The 25950-nt window shown below is 34.7% G+C and overlaps 1 protein-coding gene across 42 annotated transcripts in view; it reads right to left on the bottom strand.

The window, feature by feature from the left end:
• The window catches only part of Ptprd (protein tyrosine phosphatase receptor type D), a 2013525-nt gene that overhangs the window by 181228 nt on the left and 1806347 nt on the right, over positions 1–25950 (bottom strand). For 24 of the 42 annotated variants that reach the window (XM_070033182.1, XM_070033181.1, XM_070033197.1 and 21 more), the window contains 7 exons: positions 25575–25592; positions 23793–23903; positions 22465–22476; positions 20151–20420; positions 16463–17044; positions 6047–6180; positions 992–1136 (listed from right to left, as the gene is read on the bottom strand). In XM_070033182.1, coding sequence (XP_069889283.1) covers positions 992–1136; positions 6047–6180; positions 16463–17044; positions 20151–20420; positions 22465–22476; positions 23793–23903; positions 25575–25592 — 1272 coding nt within the window. The remainder of the gene's footprint in view (positions 1–991; positions 1137–6046; positions 6181–16462; positions 17045–20150; positions 20421–22464; positions 22477–23792; positions 23904–25574; positions 25593–25950) is intronic. The other 18 variants (XM_070033194.1, XM_070033196.1, XM_070033222.1 and 15 more) reach the window with 3 other exon arrangements.

Raw genomic sequence — 25950 nt, 5'->3', positions numbered from 1 at the left:
CTTATCTTCAAAAATCTCTGAAAGATTTCTTGCTTCTATAAGACATTAAAAGAATTGTGTATATGATAATCTTTAAAAATCAAAACTTTCATGTTTTCTGACTGGTCTAAATATGAGTTCAACAGACCATCCTCTTGGTATCTGTCGATCTTAATATCTATTGCATACATCACAGATAAAAATACTTTATAACACACTTCAAGATGAGTAGTTGTCTATAATCTAATTATAAGTTCTATTAAAGAGAAAATATCTGTATTATAAACCACCAAATTTTCCATCAACCACAATCTCCTCTATAATACTTTATGCAAAACGAGCACAATGGACTCTCATTCTCACAAATACAGCTATGCTTAAGAGGAAGAGTTTCAAAAAGAGATTGGACCTGAAGAAAAAAAAATGCAATGTAAAGGAGTGTGAGTGAGTTTGTGCATGTTACATTGTTCTTAAACTTGTCCAAATACAGTTTGTGGATGATTCCAAATTTCTACTACTTGAAGAGTTATTACAAATCCATTCCTAAATTACTCAGCTTACTCTTGAGTAGGAATAAACAAAACTATATAAGATGAGTTTTTTGCAAGTTAAAAAGTTACCAAAGTTAAAATCCTACGTGCTTTAATTAGATGTGAGTTACAACTTTTGTGGCCTTTTTTTTTCTTTTTTCTTCCCTTTTCTGATTATTTTACAGTGATTTCCACTGCATAATTGGCCAAATGGGGTATGACGTCAATATTTTCACCTATGGAAGTCTATCAACTTACTTGAAAGATATTCGGTTTAGAAAGCAAGAACATAGGGTCTATTATCTGGACCAAATTTAGATCATGGCTGTGTTCTAATCCCCAAAATGGGGTGCTTACAATCATTGTGACAACAGACACAAAAGCATATTAGCAGATTGGCTTGTTGGTGGAGATAAAAGGCAGAAACAGTGCCTCATAGTGGAAAACAATAAAGCAACAAGTAAGCAAGGAAAGACACCTACTTGATTGCATGGTTCTTGCTGATATTTCCGTTGTGGAAGCACCCAGGCCTTGAGGAGAGCGTGCAGCCAGACGGAAATAGTAAAGGCTGTTTGGTTTCAGCCCTTGCAGCCTGTATGATGTCCCTGGCTCAATGGTAACTCGTTGCTGCAAGAAGAGAATTGGCCATCTTAAGATTCATGCACATCATGGTGTCTGAAACATGACATTTCCAGAAGGTTAAAATATCACAGAAACAATCATTAGTGAGTATCCAGAACTAAACTAGTGGAACTTCTTAATGAAAACTAAACATAGAACTAGTCTGTGATCCAGCAATTACATTCTTGGGCATTTAGCCAAGACATTACAAACCAGTATACCATAAGACCACTTTCCCAACCATGTTCATTCCAGCATTATTCACCATAGCAAAGGTATTAACTGGACTATGATACATTTAGGGGGAGAAGTGGAATGATGTAATTCCTTAAAAAGGCTAATTCACAGTCCAACCAAATAAACACCAGGAAAGAGGTACTTAAAGAGATTGGGGTGAACTCAAGGGTAGGGGATTAGATGAATGAAGAGAGGAAGAGGGGAGAATACAGTCATAAAATTCAATGCATATCCTACAGTATTAAGAAAATTGAAGGAAGGGATGGATTGGTTGGGTGACGCTGATCAAGATGCACTGTATTCATAAATTGCCTTGTTGAATGACAACTCCTTTGTACAACTGCTCAAAGATGATTTAAAGAAATCAGTTTAAAATGCATGTTGGTGGAAACATAATAATGTAACTGGAATAAGACAAGTTAGAGGTCTTCCCAACATTGACAGTTATCCAAAAGTACCAGATAAGAAGGAGCCTGAGAGACCAATTTTATACCATAAAATGTATGTTGTATAACATAGCCCACAAGAAAAACTGACATGTACCCTGATTGTAGACAATACTAAACATGTTTGAACAGATGTCTAGCTTATCTCACATGATCTAAATAATGAGCAAAGAAAATGACCAGATATAGTAACAGCAACTAGGACTTGCTGAAAAGGACATAGGGAAGTGCTACATCTTGAATGAGATAAAAACCATGTCTCTGGAGAAAGCTGAATAAATTCTATTAAAATACCTATTTATTCATTTAAAATAATATGAAAATTTCTTTTATATTTGTAAACAGAGATGTACCATTGGAAAATTGACAAACTTTCCTACATCTTTTAGTATCATACAGGAGTTCTGAAATAGCACTTCTTTTGTTGAATATGTTAACTTACGTTCTATTCTTAAAATATGTCTTTCTGTTTTAGCAAGAAAACAGCTGTCTTTGGATAGTCAATGTCAAATTGAAAGTTAGGCTATAGTAAACCTTAAAATTAAGGTGAATATATACATATATTTTGAACAATGGCAAAAATAATCTTAATGCTTTCTAAAAGAACAGTGTTGCTACTCATATAAATAAATCTGTCACTGTGAATTCGAATATAAAATGAGAGAAAATACACTTAGGGTATTTGGTTCATATAAAAGATCTATTTGGTGAATTTCAAATTCACTAAATAAGAATATTCTAAAAAGTAAAATTTGAAGTATTGTAGGTGTAGGGACATTTTAGCATCCACATTAGACTCAAAAGATTTCAATTCTCCTCAAATTTTCATATTTATTTACTAGCCACTTCTGAGTTCTATCTTATGATGTGCCATGAATTAATTTATATTGTTCATTTAATATGTGATTTTTGTTAGAAGTTAGAGACTATTTAGAATCTGAAGATCTTTTGTAGGGTACAGAAGAGAAACAGGTATAAGAAAATGAATTGTATACATTGTTTTCACTAACACTTTTTGTTCTAATAGTCCCTATTATGTCTCATAAAGACAAAAGAAACAGTCATTAAAAAGGCATTCCCATTCTGACAATATTCTCTATATATTAATATATATTTCTATAAAGTATACTTAATGAAGCAGTTGACTTTAATGTTAAAAAAAAAAAAGTTACTTTGGAACTTGCCTGCCTGGATCCAAATCCCAGCCAGTGATGTGAAATGTGTTGAAATAAATCTTTTTCCTGTGCCTCTGTTTTGTTACATGTGAAATGGATTAATAAATGCATCTAGCTCACTGTGCTTTTATAAGGATCTAAAGGATTAACATATGTGCAATTCTGAGAACAGTGTCAATGTGAATTTCATTATGCGGATTTCCATTTCTCCTCTTATCCAGGTTTTGTATTTGCACGGAATACTAACATTTTACATATACTCACATTCATATCAAATCATACTTAGCATGCCAATAAACATTTGCTGTGATTCATCTTTCTTGACAGTCAGTTTAAACAAATGCATTTTACAAATCAATTTTAGTGTTAGCACCTAAAGGTATTTTCAATCATGTATCTTCACAGTAACCCAAATACTTTAATGTAGAAAAAACACAGGTAGTCTTAAGTCTCATAGAGTATTCATTCCTCTATAGTCTGATACTTTTTTTTTTTTATTAAATCAACTTTGAAATCTGATTTAGAAAGATGTTAAAATAGATGCAATGGACTTTGTATTACATTTCCTCCACCAGGACTCCAAATAGCTGTTCTGCTTTTTTTTAAAGCTAAATGCTTATTTTATTATAAAGATGCTGTACAGAGTGGTTACAGTTACATGAGTAAGGTAATGAGAACTTTTCTTGTCAAACATTGTTACCCACTCCTTCGTTTTTGCCCTACTAACCCTTCCTTCTCTCCCCTGCAAAGTTGTCAAGTTCATTTCCAACATAGTGTTTTGTGAGTATCTTTGTCATGTCAGGTCATCCTTTGTCCATGGTTCAGTATTTTGTCATTCCCCTTCCCTTCCCCAAATCAGAAAAATGTATATATAAGAGGCAGCATATCAAAGACAGTGATTCCTAGAAATAAACCAATGTAAAAGGCAAAATGAAATAAAAATAAAAAGAAAGAACTAGATACAGTACATTGACAACAACAAAGTCAACAACCAAAAAAAAAACCTGTTATTTTTGTAACTGGTCAGAGCATTTATTATTTGTATTTCTTTATAGATTCCCTTTATATATTCACTACATTGTCACTTAACTTTGTTAGCCAAATGAAATTTAACTACTTGTAATTAAATATTGAACTTTGACTAATATAAATGCCTTAACATTAACATTTTGAGTAATCTTGTTTCCTCAAAACTTGTGAAGTTATAAAGCCAGATGCATCAAGAATGCAACAGAGACTTTAGTCTGCTGCCTTTTTATCTATCTATCTATCTATCTATCTATCTATCTATCTATCTATCTATCTATCTATCTATCTATCTATCTATCTATCTGTCTGTCTGTCTGTCTGTCTGTCTGTCTGTCTGTCTGTCTGTCTGTCTGTCTGTCTATCTATCTATCTATTCCCATGTTAATCAATCATCATTTATGCTCCCTTGGATGAATACATACACATAGCATAAGTAGGTCAAAGAACAGGAGTTTATTTCAGCTCATAAAAAACAAAAAAATACTTTTCAAAGTATTTTTATAGTTAAAAATTTTACAGTTAGAAATAGAGATAGTATTTTCCATAGTTAGAAATTGTTGTCAGTAGACGAGTGTTTTGCTGGCTCTTTACATTCATTTTCTTATGCTTTTAATTAGTACCAGTTAGTTTTACAGGGGAATTTCATCTGGATATGTATATCTATGCAAACAATGATGAGACTCCCTCCCTCTCTCAATCTTCCTCATCATTCCTGGACCTTTCCTAACCAATCCCAACAGGTTTTATTGATTCACTTTTATACATGTCCATAATATGTTTGGACCACATTCACTTTCTTTCACTCTTTTCACTCCGCTCTTTCATAGCTCTGCAATCACATCAAGACTTCCTTTATATTTCTGTCATTCATTTTTTTCTTTTGTTATGAATTCTTTTTTAATCTTATTTTATTGTAAAAACACTGTACAGAGGGGCTACAGTTACATGAGTAAGGCAATGAGTACATTTCTTCTCAAGCATTGTTACCCCTTCCCTTATTGTTCTCCCACTATCCCTTCCCTCCCCCACCTCCCTCACTCCTCACCCCCCCTGCCCTGTTCCCACCTGGAAATTATAACAACAGATGCTGGCAGGGATGGGACCAAAAGGGAATGGTACTACATTGTTGGTGGGAGTGCAAACTTGTTCAACCACCCTGGAAAGCAGTATGGAGGTTCCTCAAAAACAAAACAAAACAAAACAAAACTACACATAGAGCTCCCCTATGACCCAGCAATCCTACTTCTGGGAATCTACCCAAATGTCCACAAACAAGGCCTCACTAAACCCCCCAGTATGACCATGTTCATCGCAGCATTATTTACCATAGCCAAGATATGGAATCAACCCAGATTCCCCTAGGTAGATGAACAAATCAAGAAAATCTGGTATATACACACAATGGAATTCTATGCTTCTCTCAGAAAGAATGACACTGCCCCATTTATTAGGAAATGTAAAGACTTAGAAAAAATCATATCAAGTGAAGTAAGCCAGACCCAAAGAAATAGAGGTCCCATGATTTCCCTCATTTCTAATAATTAATATACGTCTAAGATAATTTTATCAGATGAGCAGAAAAGTTCAAAATCTATGTATATATGACCATATAAGATGATGCTAAGTGAAATGAACCCCAAGATATGGACACAAGAGGTCTTTCTTTATTGTTGTTTTTAATGTACTACGTGATTTTTTTTTGTTTCCTTTGCATGTTCTTCCCCCTTTGAGATATCCCCTGTTGTCACTGTATTTGATTTTGGTACCCTGCATCTTGTATATACATTTGTCTATTTGGGGGAAGGGAAGGGGAATAACCAAACACTGAAACAAGGACACAGGATGACCTATTGCCACAAGGCTACCTAGAAGATGGTAAATTGGGAATGAACTTACTCCTTTTATCACTGAATACATTTTTTCTACAAAGTTCCTCCACAGGTATCTCACTAAGAACTTGGGTAAACACAAAAAAGGAAAACCAAAAACAATGTGCTGAAAGATGGTGAAGAGAGAAGCTTGCACTCACCTCCTCTCCAAGCTCCCCATCTTTGTAGACTAGTTCATAGCTGGCGATGGTGTCAGAACGTGGAGGTGTCCAAGAGAGCAAAATGCTTGTTTCAGACTCAGGTTCTGCTTTGAAGTTTAGTGGCTGCCCTGGTACTAAAAACAGGGAGGCAAAGGATTGAAAAAACTGTCACCATAATTATCAATAAATTTGCCCATTACTGAATTGTTTAACTGCTTGAAATGTGTCTACATCAGTCAGCTGATGAAGAACTAAATGCCCAAGGTTATTTCTTCATATTTACACCATTTTCCCTCATTCATAGGAAGAAGTGTGTACAAGATATAGTAGAATTAACAAGTAAATTATGTATCTATGAATCTGTAAATACAATTTTAAGAAAAATTTTACTTCATTAAACTATTGTTAAGAAATGAGATGATTAACATCATGCCTCTTCAATAGTGCTTAAAACTAACAAGTTCATAATACATAAAATCTACGGTTATTTTCAGTGTATTCTCTAGTACTCTATGGGTCATTCAAGGCAGTATCAAAATATTTCAAAAATTCCACCTTGACTCTACCAATAAACCCTACAGATATCATGTAGGGAGGAGGAGAAAAAGATGAATGAAGATGATAAAGATGAAGAACAAGAGGAAGAAGAGGAGGGGGGGAAGGAAAGGAGGAGGAGAAGGAGGAACAAGAAGGTCGGGAAACAGAAGGAAGAGAAGGAAAGGAATGGAAGAAAAAGAGGAGAAAAATAAGAAACAATGACAGTATTTCACACTGAGGGGAAAAGCTTCCAAAGGGGGTTTTTTGAAACTTAAATGTAAACATTCTAAAACACTCCCAATTTCATTTATAGTTGATATATAACATCATATGTTTGAAGGATTTTCACAGGATAAGAGGAATTTGAATATATAAAATACATTTATTTTTGTTTTATAGTCAGCTGTGTGATATGAGTGCAGAATCAGGGGGTAGAATCCTTTGTTCAGAGTGATTCAGCCTAAAGGATCCCTAGTGATTATTGCATTGCTCTAGATTGTCAGGTGGTATGAATTAGACTGATACATAATGCCACAAATAATCAGTGCTTCATATTTCTAGTTGCCTTCATCCTTCTCCTTTTCCCCCTCTCTCACCATTGAGCTGTTCATTAATTTGATGCTTCTGGGAACTTAAGGGTATAATATTTTTTCTAGTACTTTCTCAGTGGGTAACCTAACCCAATCTTTCAGCCTGAGAATCAAAGAGAAATGAAGATAAAAAGATCAAGGAACAAGAGAAGAGAAAATAATGCCAAGTGGGCATTTCACGAAGTAAATGAAAAATATATGACTTTAAAAAGGGACATACCAAAAGCACTGGTAGAAACCAAGAGTGATCAAACAAGTTAGAAATTATGATTTATTTTAATAGCTAAGTGATGTCAGTCTATCTCAGCCTAACTATGCATGTACATATGTGCAATCATTTATTTTTCTCTACTTCTATTCAATTATTAATAGCTCCTAATTTCTACAAGACTAGAAAAGAAGAAATCCTGACTTAACTAGAGATTGAAACCAAGCTGGAATACAGTACAGAACAATAAAAAATTAAAAACCTGGACCATGTATGTGGAAGAGATGCTCTCAGGGTAGCAATTGCTTGTTGTTCATTTCTTCCCTGCCTGCTGCTAACAATCCATTGACACTGATTAAAAACATCTTGAAAACCTAACTAACTTTTTTCTTAAACTGTTTACCTTTTGCTTTATCATATATCTTGAGCAAATACCTACTTGTTCTCAATGCTTCATTCTTGTTTAGTGACACAAACTTCTTCTGATCTTCTCATTGTATTTGTTTCTATTAAGATCCCTATTCTAAACAATGAAACAAATGAACACATGACAGACTCAAGAGGGTACACTGTTGGTTGGTTGCTTTATAACTTTTGTCAGGGGAGTTGATGATATGTAACCTTATCTAATAAATACGGAATCCTCTCCTTTTCTTTCATTGTTTTATTTGAAGTGGATTGGGGAGAAAACTCATTCATTAGATTTTAAACTTGCAGTGGACACCTAATTACCTGAGAAATATCAGATTGGAAATTAGCTGTGTAAAGATGGTATATGATGCTCTGAGTCTACATGGAAACACCTGCCCCTGAAGAGGGATGGCAGCTCAGAAGATTGTTGCCTTATACAATGTGAATCCCGTTTTATCCCAGTGTCTAATGTTATTTCCACATAAGTCAATAACAGCTCTTTTAAAATAATCTTTCATAACATCTGGCCTCAACTATTAGCAAATCCATGTCTATTTTAAAAATTATCGTCTAAAATTTGTACAAAGGTTTAACTTGTCCATTTGTGCCTAATGCATTCTGACCAGTGTTATCTTTTTCACTAAACCCCTTCCCATCCATTCTTGCCTATCTTGTTTCCTGTACACATGTACATTAACTATGACTCTATCCACTATCCACTCCTCTCTCCATTTTTCAGCTTGAATCTTCTATGCAAAATCTTTTTTAATGATTGAAAATAGAGTTTAAAAATTCACAGCAAGAGCAAAATGTATCTATGGGATAAATTCAGCATATGCATCAGTACCCTGTATTATCTTTTTAATTGTATTGGGCTATGAGATCATAAATTTCTTGAAGGTGATACTGCTTAGTCTTCCTTAGACAGATTGCTTTACTTGTTTACTTTGTTCCACTGGAGGAATAGTGTACTTACTGTTAACTGACAGTTTTCACCAAATAATATGGTGACAGAGACTTTATTTTAAAATTAACATTCATGTTTTCTCTACATATTTGCCTACATATATTAAATAATCCTAAACACCTATACATTATGCTTTCATTATCTTTATATAAGGGGTGTGTGTGTGTGTGTGTGTGTGTGTGTGTGTGTGTGTGTGTGTGTGTGTGTGTGTGTGTGCAGTAGTAATTGGCTTTAACTCCAGGATATGGGCACTGTCCCTTAGCTTTGTCACTGAAACTGGAGAAATATCATTTGAGCCACAGCTTCATATCTAGCTTTTTACTGGTTAGTGATAAGTATATCACAGACTTTCCTGCTTGGGATTGCTCTGAATTGTAATCTTCACATCTCAGCTTCCTGAGTAGCTAGAATTATAGGTATGAGCCACTGGTATCCAGAATGATATTTTCTCATTGGTATTATTTTTACCTTCATTTATGGGTTGTTTGCTTACATGTATTTTATTTTATAGTTTTATTTGACTTCACTTCTTAAGTTATTAGCTAGCTCACCAGTTAAATGGTAGCAATTATATGAGAAAATATGAGATTCTTAAAAATCATGATCAAATAAACACATCTAGATTTAAGTGTGATCCTTTTACATTAAAAGAGGTATGTGAGAATACTGGCACAGACATGGACAACAGAAACATAAGTGCAGGACAAATATTGTTTAAATATATTTAAATAATCTTCATATCCTGTGAGATTATGTCCTGCTTCTTGATTACTTACTGAATGTCCAGACAACTAAATAAAAGAAAGAAAAACTAATGAAAGGAGAAAAACTAATCACTAATGTGATTATAAATATTTATATATTAACAGAGATCAATATCTGAATAAAATTTAGATATTATCTCTAAAGACATAAAGTTTGGTCCATTTTATATGGCTTAACTACAATTTCATCTTCCCATGTTATAATGTGAGATATTACCAATGGTACTAAAGATATTGCTCAAATATCTACTACTTTACCAAGGTAGCTACCCTATGATGGATGATGATAATAACAATAAAAGCCACAGTCAGAATTATGGTGATAGTAAAACAAAACAAAATTCAAAACAAGGAGTCCAATCTGTAAGTGCTCCAAGTATATCTCTGACAAAACATGTACTTAATACACAAGCATCTGCACAGATTTTACTGTCAACTTTCATTAAATATAAATAAAAAAGTTAAATTTTATCGCTGTATTTACATCTAGCCTGCTTATCCTCTTTGTTAAAACCATCGAGGGGAAAGAATTTAAACTGGCCTCATAATTTTGACAACTGGAAGGAAGTCATTTTTACTTTGCTGTTATTGCCTGTTTACATAAACTCATGGAATAATTTATAAAGTTATAAAAATCTAAAGAACAATATCCCTAATCATCATAATGTATATTGTATCACATTTTAATTTCTCAGCATTTGCATTAGAACTGTAGAACTTGCTTCTTTTAAGTTCTGGGGTTTGAATTGAGGATGTTATGCCTGCTAGATAGATGCTTTACTATTTCAGTCAGACCCTTAGCACTTTTTGCTTTCATTAATTTTCAGATAAGGTCTCATGTTTATGCTTTGACTAGTCAGGACCACAATCCTGTTTATTCTTCCTGCAAAGCTGAGATGACAGGCATGCATACCCAACTTTGATTGCATGAGAAGGAGGTTTTTCTAACCTTTGCATAGCTGTTCTTACAACTATCTTCCCAATTTTACCTCTGGAGTAGCCACCATGCTTAGCCTAAATTGGCTTCCTTAGCAAATTTAATGTTGATGGTACCTATTAGTATTCATTTCATAAATGTATACATTTCTTTATCTCTTAAAGGCCTATACTCTAAAGAGTGTCAACAGATTTTCCCAAGAGTCTATCTAATGCATAGAAGCATTAGAAGACAGATATTCTTTCTAAAGAAAACTCAAAGAAAGTGATTCATATTAGGAATTAAGATTCTGAATGTCTCTGCTCAGCACAAATACCAAGTGACATTTATAAAATCAAGATGCAATTCATTGTATTTCTTTATCAGTTTTATTTGTGCATCTTGTATAAAAATAGTAGCCCTTTATACGAAAAAATGATGGGAAGGTCCCTTACCCTTCTAAATGTGTAGTCTAAAAATGATCACATTTCGCTAGCATGATATAAATACCTCTCTTGTTAATGGCATACATTCCCTGTGGCTCCAGGGTAAACTTAGTGTAAATGACTTATACACCAGAAATTATCACTATGATAAACATGGAATACAGGTTTATTTCTAGAAAATTTACCTACTTAATCAAAATATTTTTTATAAAAGTGTTTAAAGATAAATTTAGTTTAGCTAACAGTACTCATATTTGGAGCCAAGGAAAACTACTCAATTACAAAATAAAATTATCATTCTTTGATATCCTCTATCTATCTATCTATCTATCTATCTATCTATCTATCTATCTATCTATCTATCTATCTATCTATCTATCTATCTATTTGTCTGTCTGTCTGTCTGTCTGTCTGTATACAGAGAGAGAGAGAGAGAGAGATCTGTATCAATCCTTATTCTACGAATCCATTCTGACAATTATCATAGATACGACCCATTGTGTTGACGTTCCTTTTAAATGATTTGATCCCTTAGTAATATTTCCTATGTGTTTGATTTTAAACAAAGCTAAGAATGTGAGCATCAGAGAATTAAGGATAATGTAAGAAGATGAGCACCTGCCAGCACAAAAGACATAAAAATGTTTATTTCTGTGTATAGGGAATTCAGGCATGCTCAAATCCATACATATTTTTGAATAGTGAGTTTGGGGAGGCTGAGAAGAGATCGAAATTGCAGTAAAATAATCATACCTTAAGTTTACATGACTTATCTAAAAGAATATTTGACAATGGATTTCTGTCCTTACAGTGCAATGCTAAGAATAGCTAGTCCGAAGAAGAAAAAGGATCAGGTCAACATTAATTATATCAGAACTCACATCACTGTATTTGGCAGGTGTCCACTAACATAAAATGGCCTTTGTTAATTATGTTTATGGAACAGATCAAATTGCTGGGCTATTTTGGAGGGTTTTCTTAGGCTGTTGATCTTGGCAAGCACAAGTCTTTATGTCATTATATATCTTCTCAATCAATGGGCATTAAAAGTACAACTATCATGGCAAGTTCTTAGAAACTGCTTAATGTAAAAAGGAGTTAGAGAGATGGAAAACTCTTCTAAGATATTCCATGGCAAATGTATCTACAGTTTCTAAATTTCGTTATTGAATCAAATTAGGCTTTCTAAAAGCAAGGTCCTTAGATCACATTAACTCAAATGCCTCTGTTCCAACACATATTTCATCAAGATATTCAATGTTATATAACATCCACTGGTAGTATTAAAATAACAATATGCTCTGTTTATACATATATCTAATTTTACTGCCTTATAATTGAAGGCACATATTGTCTGTCATTTGATGTTCTCAACACAAAGAATCTCAGAATTTTTATTTCCAAATGTTGGTCAAATTTTGCTTTAGAACAACCTGTTTCTAGGGTGGCTAAATATTCTTACCTTCAGAAAATAAAGATGTGAAATATTGATTTCTGTATTGAAATCTGTGGTTACAAAACTTAGATCCCAATTTAGTGATTGAGTATAATAACCTTATAAAGAAAAAAAATATTACTCTTACTTATTTTTTTCAGAATACTTTTGGGCTGGTATAATCTAAAAGTAACCTCAAGTATTCCAGAAATAACATATTAAAATCTTCAAGACTTGAATAAATGATACATGTTGATTTTCTCTTTTGCTTGAACCATTATAGGCTCAAAACAGTAAGACTATCACATAAAGAACAACTGATTTAAAAAATGATGCTGGTTAAAAGTGATGGATTCAAATTTTCTTTTCTTCTAATAACAACAGATGCTGGAGGGGATGTGTCCAAAAGAGAACCCTACTACATTGTTGGTGAGAGTGTAACCTTGTTTAACCACTTTGGAATGCAGTATGGAGGTTCCTCAAAAGACTCCACATAGAGCTCCCCTATGACCCAGAAATCCCACTTTTGGGCATTTACCCAAACGATCATAAACAAGGTCATAATAAAGCTACCAGCGGAACTATGTTTATTGCATCATTATTCACCATAGCTAAGATATGGAACCAACCCAGATACCCCTCAGTAGATGAATGGATCAAGCAAATGTGATATATATATATATATATATATATATATATATATACATATATGTGTGTATATATATACATGTATGTATGTATATATATACATACATGTATATATATGTATATATATTGGAATTCTATGCCTCCATCAGAAAGAAAGACACTGACCCATTTGTTAGGAAATAGAAAGACTTAGAAAAAATATATTAAGTGAAGTAAACCAAGCCCAAAGAAACATAGATCCCATGGTTTTCCTTATTTGCAATAACTAGTATATGTCTAGTGCAAGCAGAAAAGGTCAAAAGCTATGTACATATGACCAGAGAAGATGATACTAAGCAAAATGAATCCCAAGTTAGGGACACAAGAGGTTTTTAACTTTCTGGCTGTTGTTTTTAATGTTTTAATGTTTCTTTTGTATGTTTTCCCCCATGGTATAACCCCTGTTTTCACTGTATTTGATTATGGTACCCTGCATCTTGTTTATACAGTTTTTAATTTGGAGAGGGGAAGGGAAGTAACAAAATGCTTAAATAAGGATACAGAATGACTCATTGTAACAATGAGATGTACAAGACACTATGTCAAAAATGAACTTTACAACTTCAAGGGGGGAGAGGAAGGATTTGGGGAGGTGGGTGGGAAGGGATGGTTGGGGAAAAACAAAGGAGGAAATAACAATGTTTGATAGGAAATGTACCCATTCTTACTCATGTAACTGTGTAACCTCTCTATACAGTATCTTTAAAATAAAAAAATATTTTTTTCTTTTCTTCTGAGGAACCTGATGACCCAAGAAAAGTTTCCAACTTATTTTTACTCTCTTTGATCCTCAATTTGCTCATTGTCAAATGGGGTAATTTCATACCAATTGGATAATGACGATAAGTACATGGGAATTTCACAGCATTGTGTTGATTATACATTAGCCATCATCATCATCATAATCATCATCATCATCATCATCATCATCATCATTATCATCATTATATTTTACTTACTAAATTTTCAAGTATCTTCTCCACTTTCAGTTTTGAATGGAATTGAACGAGTTAAATATATAATAGATCAAAATGAGGTTACATAAAAAGGCCCTAATCTACTTTGACTACTGGTCTTTTAAACAATGATTGTTGATAGGAATAACACCAGGTAGAGATGAAAGAAGATATCAGATGTGGTTTCTACAAGCCAGTAAGCAAAAACCATTGCCATAAGTCACTAGAAGTTAGGAGAGAGGTGTAGAAAACATTTTTCCTCATAACTTGCATAGGAAGCAACCCTGCCAGCCCTTGTGTTTGGCTATCCTAGGTCCTGGAAATGTGAGACTAGAGATTCTTGTGCTTACATTAGCTAATATTTGTAAACTGTGGCAGTAGCCGTAGGAAAAAAATACTACAAAAAGTCTAAGGGTGGTTGTTATTATAGCTTAGAAACCTAAAGTTCAGAATAAAGTTTTATGGTTTAAATCTTAAACATTCTCGGAAGTGGTGTTGTAGCTCAAGGGGTGGAAGGCTGGCCTTGAGCTGAAGAGCTAAGGGACAGTGCCCCAGTCCCGGAGTTCAAGTCCCATGACTGACAGAAAAAAAAATTGCAGAATCTTAAACATTCCCCCAAAAGGCCATATGTTAAAGGTTAGATTGTCAGTCTGTGTTTCTACTGATCAGTTGTGCAACCTACAGGAGATGAGCCTTAGTGTGAGTAAGTTAGGTGCATGGGTGTGTGCTCTTGAAGACTATACTGGTAATCTGTTATGTTATGCTCTTTGCTTTACAGCTAGGAAATGAGCTTTACTCTACCAAATGTTCCCTTCCATGTTCTGCCTCCTTAGACAAACTAAAGCAATGGAGCCTATCAACCATAGAGTGAAATTTCAGAAACTATAAGCCAAGATAAACTATTTTTCCCCTTTGAAGTTATTTATTGCAGGGATTTCTTCATAGCAACTGAAGCTGACACATGAATTAACTCGTGCAAATTCACCGAGCTAACAAATGATAGTTTAGGATTTAAACTATGGTTATTTTACTCTAACATAAAAGATGCAATACATATCACAGCTGAAAAACTGAAAAGGTTTGAAATAGAAAATACGCTGCCATCTACCTGCTTATCATCTGTTCACGGTTATAGAGCTGCTAGAATCGTATAAGAAAGAATCTCAAATGAATTTAACCACTTTTGAAAGATTAGAACAAGTAGGAAAAAATTTAGAACTAGATTCAGATTTTTATTTTCCTTACTGAAAAGCTTTTAAAATAAGGTCAGTTGAAAGAATTTTTCTGCCTATTAATATAGCAAATAATTTGAGAGAGACTGAAAAAGCCAGGAAGAGAAAACTGATGGGTGACAGTACAAGTGTGATAAAACATACATTTGTATAGTTAGTATTTGTGTCTTGTAATAGGGAAAGTATCAAATTTAGAGAGAACCAAAAATGTATGAAAATAAAACAAAAGCAGGCCAGGTATAAATATGCTGAGATCACTCAGAGCAATTAAATATAGTAAACTGAATCCGATGATTATATAAAGTAGGGCCATCTATGAAAACAAGTTAGAGGCTCAATGAAACCAGATAATGGGTATATTATCTAGTTTGGTCACCTGAGAAAATTGTAGTTCATCACCACAATTAACAATGGATTATGTTTTTATACTGGCTCTAGTAATAAGGTTTTCATGTAGAGTTTCAGAGCAACCTAGCCCTGCTGTCAAAATCATCATATATTAATGCAAGCGGTCAAAGAGCCACCACTATAACAAATGAATAGCTTCTTTCTTCGATGCTCTAGAATACTCTTTATAAGAAATGTATTATTTAACATTCCCAAACCAAGGCAAAACATCAATTGAATCAAATATCAAAGGAGTTTGATATCTTCTTATGAAAATAAAGCCAGATAGGACCATGTTTTCATCATAAGATACTTTGCATCTGCTCCTGCACTTGCAAACCAGGCCTCCCAAATCAGTCTGAGATTGTGTCAGCTGTCTTTTGCATCCAACAAGGCCATCTAAAGGAAAATAAAATCCTGAGGCATTCTGAAAATATTTATTTGTAAGCAAGCAGGTTCCTGGAATAAAAGATTTAAATATTCTAGCTCCCCTGACAGCTTTATCTTCAACTTTATCTTGAAGCTTCCAAATTTACAAAAGTCAAATAACAGCTTAAGACACTAAAAGAACCACTAACCTAAAGTCACATAGTTTCATGCTGCTCAAATCAGTGCAAAGAGGAGATATTCTTCCAGCCCTTCCAGAAGAGGCTTCAAACAATTCTCATGCAAATTAATAAAATAGGCTGCCAACAACATACTGCTAGTTAAAATGGTTATGCTTTTAGTTCTTTATTCCTTTTTAGACTAACAGCCTCTCAATCTGAAGCCCTAAATCCCAAAAACATATATAATACTATTAGTTTTCTCTTTACACCTTTCCCATCTCTAACTCCTAACCTCTCGGTCTGGTTTGACTTCCCTGCTAAACCTGACTTACCTCCTGTCTGAGTGATGACTTGTATGTCACTTGAGAGAGGACCATCTCCAATTGAGGTAAAAGCCAACACTTTGACCGAATATGTTTTCTGGGGCACTAAATTGCCAATGGTAGTGATTTGGCTATCTGCTACATTATGTTTCATCCAGTTGTTGACATGTTGAGTAGGATCCATGGTATAATACACTCTGTATCCTTGGATCTGTCCATTTGGCTCCTCAGGTTCCTTCCACTGTACCAAGATGGTGGTTGAGCTCAACATCCGTGCCTGGACATCCCTTGGGGCACTGGATGGTGCTTGCTCTGAGGTTTGTGTTAACACAGGTTCACTGGGAGGTCCCCGCCCGATGTTATTGACAGCTACAACTCTGAATTCATAATCCGAGTAGGGACTTAGTCCAGCAACACTGTAACGTGTGGTTGCTACCCCATCGATTTCTTTGTAAGGTTCCTCAGAATTTTTAGGTTTATGCTGAATGATGTAGTAGGAGACAGGCTCAGGGTTCCCAGAATCCCAGGTTAAGGTGATGCTTGTAGCAGTGCTTTCAGTCACTACTGGAGTTCCTGGAGGTTTGGGTAAGGCTTAGGAACAGAGAAAAGAGAATGAAGACTCATCTTCTCCATGATGTTACAAGAATCCACAATATTCTGCACTTGGAATGACAGGACTATATAGCTATTGAATGACTGACTGGATGAAATCAAAGCAAAAGACAGCATTCAGAGAGGTCAGAATGTACAGTGAGACATACAAAGAGGACAGTAATTCTAGTTGACTTCCACACATTGATTGCATATAGTTGGGCATATATTGATTGTATACATTTTGTATCCAAATCTACCATGTACTATTAAGCTGAGAGATCCAGGTTGTATTAGTAACCTCTCTTAGCTTTAGCTTCTTCGTGTGGAAAATGGGAAAACTGTAATTACTGGAGCTGTAGTGTGTATCTGAATTTGAGCTCCATGAGTTTGCTATGAAGATGAATGAGACCCCTTAGAATGGACCTGTCACCCTCAAAAGAATCAGTAGTTGCACATATTATACCAAGATGTTGGTCACATGACCCATGCCACAATAAATAAATAATAGAAATAAATAACAGCAAATGTTATTAAACTAATTATAAAGAAAAGCAAGACTTGAGAGAAGGGCTGGAGTAGAATGCTTACCCAGCATACATAGGATCCTCTTTTAGATCACTAGTCATATGTACATATCAAAACATACACTGAAGAATTTTAAAGCAAAAAAGAATAATTATTCTAGGCCCCATTTTATTTTATTTTATTTTTAATTTTTTTGGTCCAGTTGTGTGGGCTTGGGCACTGTCTCTCAGCTCTTCAGCTCAAGGCTAGCACTCTACCATTTGAGCCACAGTGCCACTTCCAGCTTTTTTCTTTGTGCTTATGGGGTACTGAGGAATCGAACCCAAGGCCTCATGCATGCAACGCAAGCGCTCTACCACTGAGCCACCTTCCCAGCTCCCTGGCCCCATTTTTAATTATTATATATCCTAAAAGAACTTAAGCCATTTGCAAACAACTTTTTAAAGCATTTTATTATCAGTAACAATAAATGTTCTACATTCTACATCAGATATGTTTAAAACAATAGTAGTTGAGAAAATAAACTTTTAAATACATCTGAGAGATCTAATGTTCTTCTTTGAGTAGAATCATACTCAAAATGATGCTATTTAATCATACAAGCTATCTGTATTGATGAGTTACTAGGAACTGAATTCCCGTTTGTTAGGCAAGCACTCTACTGCTTAAGCCGCGTCCACAGTCCTTAACTCCCCTTTTCTTGATTTAAAATCCAGAAAATGAAAAACCTAGTAGTCAGCTTTTTTCTGTTTGTGTGTCAGTCAAGGGGCTTGAACCCTGGGCCTAAGTACTATCCCTGAGTTCTTCAGCCTAAGTACTATCCCCGAGCTCTTCAGCTCACAGCAAGCGCTCTACCACTTGAGCCACAGCGCCACTTCCGGTTTTCTGGTGGTTTATTGGACATTAGAGTCTCATGGACTTTCCTGCCTGGACTGGCTTTGAAGTATGATCCTCAGATCTCAGCCTCCTGAGTAGCTAGGATTACAGGTATGAGCCACTGATGCCCGAATCTAGTAGTCAGTTTTTTAAGGACACTCATAACATAGTATTCTATGACCAATTTATTTGTATACCTAGGTCCTTTTCAACATAAAGACAAAAGTTACAACAGCCATGGGAATTGTTGCTTTTTAAAAAGCACCAGCTTTTTCCTGTATTCTCAGTACCATAACATTGCCTGACACCAAGTAGCTTTTTCCCGAGGATTGACTGAATGACGTTTCCTCACTTTTTCAAGCATTTCTTTTCATTTTGATTTCTCTCTTTTTTTCTTTCTTTTTGCCTTCAATATATACCCTTATGCTGAATTTCTGAAGTACACAGGGTGAGAAATTGGCAGTTAGGAAAACAAAGATAAGAACGTGAACAGACATTAGTTCAATGTGACTCCTGCTTTTGTATTCTTTAAAGCCTTTCACAAACTTTCAAATATTTAAAGTACAAATAGTCATTATGAAAAGAGATGATTCAATATTTGCATATTACCCTAAAAACACAAGTATGATAATATTTGGCCTGGTAAATGTTCTAAAAATAATAAAAAAGACATTTGTTCAAATCCTCTAGCTTGACACTTGATTGTATTTTTCAAAGAAGGGAGCAAGCCAGATTTCTTCTCCATGTCTTTGTGAACTTTGAAGGTAAATAAAAATGTTGCTAATTAAAGTCTTGTATGTTGATATTTAACTGACATTATTAGCTTTGTCAAGTAATATTTATGGCACAATATAAGTTTTGTTTCTGTAATATGTAACTACAGTAGGCTTAATACATTAAAATATATGTTATTTTAAATGACTGTAAATGTCATTTATGTGTGCTCAAGTCACATTATTGACTTTTATGCTTGTTTAACGATAAGACAACAATTATAACCTGTCTAAGTGCATTCTTTCTACTAAGGGAAGATGATTTGTTCATTTTGCAATAATTCTAACAGTTGCAGTAAACTCAAGTCACACTCAGTCTGATCCAATGTGCACATTTTCTACAATTCTACAAATATTGGGCAAGTAAAACTGCTATTACTACTTTTTAATATTGTTCATTTTTATTTTTTCTGTTTTATATTTTTATTGAGAACTATTCATAGAATATTGCACTTTGCTTTGGTTTAATATGTTTATGTCAAGAAGGTAGTATTTCATCTATGCAAAGTACAAAATAAAACCAAACCAAATTAAATGATATTTACATTTTTTTGTTTTTATTGGTAATGACTTATTGGTACTACTTATTTGGATCTGTTTTGCAACATTAATCAAGGCTTGGGACTTGTATTAAACCTAATATTACAACAATGCATAAGCAGATCTAGCATTCCTAATCCTGTTTGGTTGGTGCCTGGGTACAACGCATTGCTACATATTTTGCTAATAATCTCTATTTAGTTATCCAATACTTTATTTTAAATAAAAATCTGATTACCAAAGGTCCTGGTAGCTTATCTATAATGATTATCTTAAGTATGATTAGGTTCTCTGCATTTAAAATTTTGAGCACTAAATAGAGGCATTGTAGAATTCTAAGGAAAGAAACATGAATCAGGTGTGTTGAGAGCACTCTGACACATACATACCTTTGACAGTGATCTGTGCTATTGCTTCAATGACTCCTAGTGTTGACATGGCAACACAGGTATAATTTGCTGACTGTCTTACATCATTCAGTTCTAAGACATTTCTCCCAATAGGCATGTCATCTTCAGGTGTCAAATCTTCTGCCCCCAACATCCACTTCACATAAGGCATTGGTGAGCCCACTGCCACACAGGTGATATTAACACTTCCACCTGGCATGATTTCATGATTAGTGGGTGGGATAGAGAATCTTGGTGGGACACGGCGAACTGGAATGAAACACAAGGAAGATGATGACATATACAAGGCAAGGAAAAGAGTGGCTTATTAAACACATGACATGCACTGTACAAACACAATTAAACAATTGAAACATATTATGGCTTGCCCAAAAACAAAACATAAAGAAAAACCGTGGATAACAGAGACCATACGTGTATGGTCTATGTATACACAGAAGACTTCATTTAGTTTAATCATTGATATCTTAGACACATTCATAGAAAAGTCGATTCAGACCTACAAGGGCCCCACAAAAAATACTATCTACAAACTAACAATGCACAAACATCATGCATAAGATAAACACACAAATAAACATATACATGCATGCATATAACAATGATTCTATGAATGCATGTATATGCAGAAGGGAGGCTTGGAAGGTCACCAGCAGGTTTTACATTGCCTATCAAAACCAACATCAGTGCAGTGCACTTCCAGGAGATATAAATTTAATTATGAGATCACATTGTCACATCTGAGCCCTGGAAAATGTTACCTAGGGTACACTGAAAGTACATTTTTTTTAATTTGCTTTTGGCTTCAAGGGTGGATGCAGTCTGAAAAATCTCATACTGACAATGGAACAGACACAGAAATATACATATATATATATATATATGTATACATAAGTACATACATACATATTGGTTTATAGTCACAGAAGAAGAAACAAACCAATACCAGTAGAGATACTGGATTGAGTCATTCATGCAGAGCATGCACAAGATGGAATCTCAAGGCCCATGCTAAGATAATGGGAGAATGGCTGGATTCCAAGACAACAAGGACAATAGAAACATAATGGAGAAACAGCACTAAACATAAAGGGAGAGAAAAAGGAACAGTGATTAAGACAGAGACTTAAGGGATGACACGGTTGAAAATGATCAGGTATTAAGTTAGCTGAGATTGTTAAAGGTAAGCATAGTAAATTCAGAGAGAAGAATGGACATTTCATATTCAGAATTCCACTAGGTTTGTAATTTATTATTAAAAGGACATCAATGACTACAAAAATCTTACATGAGGCTTTTAATGCCTACATTCCAAACAAAGGACACTGGATCATCAACATAGAGCCAGACAAAGACATTAACAGAAGTGATCATATTAAAGCAATATAACACAGAAACAATTACCAAGCAGTTATAGTTCAGTGCTCCTGCTTCAGATAATCTGTATATTTACGTAAGTTTAAACATACACATGTTTTGGACATGGTAGAAAAATAATTAATGAGACACACAGGTTTCATCTTGGACTGGTTTTTTGATGAAATATTATACTAGGGGAATTTTTTTATCAAAGGAGTAATCTTTAGGAGTATACCTTAAATATAGATAATAAATTGATTGTCAAAATTATATTAAAAAGACAGAGAGAGAAAAAATCCCTCTTAGCCCCCCCCCAAAAAGATAATCTGTCTGAAAACTCTGGCTGCACTTAAGGATGACATAAACTTCCGTTGATATGAGATGGCTCACTGCAATGGCCTCATGGGAAAATGATACTCATGGGAAAGAAGAGAACATTAAGCATGCCTCCTGCAGCCCATCCACAGAGGTTACTCAAACAAGCAGGAGCCAGTGTAGACAATTCCGAAGTGTCCAAGAACACATCGAGAAAAATGGAGGAGAGTTTAGTCTTCATGCGTGGGATTAGAGGAACACTATAAAACATCATTCTGTGGAAAGCAGGCATCCTTAGAAGACAGAAATTAAAGGTGGGGTAGGACATGGGAGGAGTGGAAGAGAGAGGAAAGCAGGAACACTGACCAGATTCACTGTACCTTAGAGAGTTAATTGTTACCAGTTATCATGCACCCAAGTACATTCTTTCTCATCATGCAGCACAGTTAGCCACTATCAGCAAGCAACAGAAGCCATGGCCAGAGCATTCTCTGCTAAAACATACCCATGAACCAAAAAAGAAGACCACAATGCAGCTACATTCATTTCATTTGTATTCTTTGTTATTGGTTTAAGTAATAGTTTTGTAAGGTGGGTAAAAAGTAAAAAACACACCAACCTTCTCGCAGCTCTGAGGGATGTAGGGGGTTTGATGCAGAACACAATGAAATGAGGAAAGGAGAAAAACAAGGGAAACACAGAGAGAGTAAAAAGGCCATATCAAGGCTTTCAACTGCTACTTGAACATCTTTATTTGGTCTAGTTCATCTGCCTTACTGATACTGGAGAAGTTAGCAATACCTCATAGACTAACATGGCCTTAGAAACAATAACTAGCATCATTTTGAAATTTTTCCATGAAAGAAGGTCCACATGCCTCATGCAGCAAAGGTGGTCTCCATTGTAAAGAAAAAAATGGATCAAGGGCTCTCGAAGAATTGGGAGAAGAAAACGGTCTTTATTTCCCCCACCCAGACCCCATAAAAAGAAAAGAATAAACAAAAACATCCCCAGGTAAACAAAATTATCTCTAACAAAAATTTCAAAATCAAGCTAGATATTTGCTCAAGGGATCTCCATTCTATGTTAACTTAAAAACTCAGTCTTTTATCCATCCCACCCACCCATGCCTTTTGTATATATTCAGATGTGCAGACCCAAGATAAAAAGGTTTCCACTGAACAAAAATTATATGGAAGTACTTCCTTTTTTTGCTACCTGAGAAAATATGAATGTATTTTTAAAATTTACTCTTATTCCAAGGACAATGAATATTAATGCTAAAATATAGTGTTACATGGTGATCTAAAGATTAAAAGTTTCACTACATCTTAATACTTTAAATAAATATATGTAAAATATATTTAAACACACCCCTAGATGCACATATAAAATACTATGTGTTGGTTATTAAGACAGTATAAACAGGATAGAATTGTGCTATCTCCATTAGCATCTGTATTTTATTTCATTTCTAAATTTAGCAATTTTCCCCTCAAAGCTCAGTAGTAAAGGTCATAAAGATATAAACACCTTTATGCTTGGTCTTGTACACAGAACTGATTAGTAGCACACCAAGCAATTATTTCAAGTTTGGTAAGGAAACATAAGAGAAACAACACAGAAAAAATAGTAGAAGAGAAAAAAGGAGAAAAACCTCAAACCAATGCCAAGCACAGTTCAATCAATGCACTCAAAATGGAAATCAATTTTTTTTAAATGCAAATATACTTACAAACCTCAGGGCAGATTACGTTCTCAAGAGTTCTCTTGTTTTTAAAAAAATCGACATTTTTTAAACTTTTCTATTTACTAAAATGCTTCAGCTACTGGAACCATTACCAAATCTACTTATTACATGCTGCCATCCTCACAGAGACCCTGCGAATATGTCAATTCCCCCTGAGACTTAATGGAGAAGCTACATCAGGGTTATGTCATTCCTACCTCTGACATATAAATTGGCAGGGGCAGAGTAGCGAGTGCCTGCGCTGTTCGTAGCAACACACTCATATTTTCCTTGGTCAGATTCTTCACTCTGTTCGATCTGAAGGGCTCCTGTGCGGATATAAAATATATTGCCAACAAGATGGTCAGAGGAGGTTTTCACCATTCACAAAGCTAAACCTCTTAACAATATGAAAAGCCCTGCAAAGCGAAGGTCCGCTCAGCGTCGATTCAATCTCTCGCTAAGTTGTACAGACAGAAAATGATGCGATGAGAAAAACATAGAGAGATTATTTTTATTTTACATCATCAATGCTAAGCATAAGAAACAATATCTCTTTTCCCAAGCAAGAATTCTAGTCATAATTAACACTCTTATTTCCTAGACTAATAAAATGAAGATGGGTGAGACTGCTTCAAGAAAGTATGGCTTTTAAATAAAACAAAATATTAATTTTTTTGTTTTGTTTTGTTCCATTTTGATATCAAAAGTGGTGCCAAAGATAGGTACGCTCAAAAAAAAGGAAAAACAGTCTGCGTTTTCAAGAAAGTCTTCTGCGGAAGAAAGCCAAAAATACGCAGCGCGCATAAAAAAAGAAGGCTGCACAAAGCAAAAACTATTAAAATTAGTCATTATCAATTATGAAAATATTACTTAAAGAAACAAAACTCCCTTAAGACATGCAGATTTTTAAGAAAAGAAAGACAGTTTGCCACAACTTACAATCATGTATTACATTTGCTGAAAAACAAAGAGTATTTGCATTAGAAGTTTTTTTTTTTTCTTAAAAAGTTAAAAATCACGGCTTAGACCAGCCAGGAAGAACCAACCAATCACTGCTTGAGGACCTCCAGGCGGATCCCCTAAAGACACCCATCAAAATCCACCAGTGGGATTAGCAGTGTGGTGTCACAAAACCCCAAGAAAAATACAAAAGAAGAATTACAAAAGGAATAAACACTGAGTCAAAGTATGAAAAACCAACAATATCACATAGACCACCAAGAAATACTGAGCACCTTGTTTCCATAGCCTGAAGGACAGAAGATCCAAAAATCCAGAGACGAGTAATCCAAGAAAAAAAAGAAGTGGAGAAAAAAGCATTGCTGTCAGATTGTAGGCGAGTGGAGGGGTCAGGTGGAAAGGGGGAGTCATTCTTTGACTTTTAAGACATTAAGAGAAAAAAGAATTGAAGAACAAAAGCAAAAACCTTGTGAAAGATAAAGACAAAAAGCAGAGGGTCCAGGCTGTCTTCTGCATGTCTGCCACTGTTCTCCAGACCGCCTTGGCTTTGGTCCAGAAAAAAAGAACAGCTAAGGAAGAAAAAAAAAATGATCTTTTTTTTTTCTCCATTTGGACAAAAAAAAAAAAGGAAAAAGAAGAAAAAAAGAGACAAAAACAAAAAAAAGAAAAAGAAAAGAAAAAAAAGAAAAAGAAGAAGAAGAGAAGAAGAAGAAAAAGAAAAAAAAGAGGGACAGATGGTACGCTGTGACTGGTCTGTGGTCAAAAGACCTGGATATGCTTTCTTTGAAGCATATCACAACGGAAATAATTGTTTTCATAAAGAAAGAAATGAACAAAACAAAGAGGAAAAAGGGAAAAGAAAAGGAAAGTCCACAATATGAGGATCACGAATCATAACCAAACAGTACAAAGGGGGAAAATAAATCAAGTTGATGGACATTATTGGAATGGTTTGAAAACAAGACAAAGATGAGAGGGATGAGAGGACAGGAAGAATGAGTAAGATCATTCTGTGAACGTTAGGTCGGCACTCTTACCTCTTATTGGTGTACCACCTGGGTGGATAATATGAATGCAAATAAGATTAGAAAGAAGAAGCATTAGTACGAGAAGAAGGAGGCTAGGGCTGGGGAGAAGAATTAAATTAGATTTACAGAATTAAATAAGGTCTTAAAAGAAACTTGAATTACTATACTGGTAAAACAGGAATATATTAGGTAGTATTATTAGATCATAAAAAAGCAAGTTGCATTATCCCACAGAGGGCAAAGACTGTAATAGGCAGCATTGCCTTTCTCAGAGAAACAACTGAGTACCTAGGTCTGGGGGTCACTTAGGGTTAGAACTATGACTTATATGTTTCATATCCATAAAAAAGGACTATGCAATATTTTAAAAAGACATAGTTTAGGA

This window comes from Dipodomys merriami, unplaced genomic scaffold, assembly GCF_024711535.1.
Source record: "Dipodomys merriami isolate MVZ:Mamm:240054 unplaced genomic scaffold, mDipMer1.0.p SCAF_22, whole genome shotgun sequence".
NCBI lineage: Eukaryota > Metazoa > Chordata > Mammalia > Rodentia > Heteromyidae > Dipodomys > Dipodomys merriami.
Note: the sequence above shows the minus strand (reverse complement) of the source record. Positions and strands in the feature narration are given on the sequence as shown.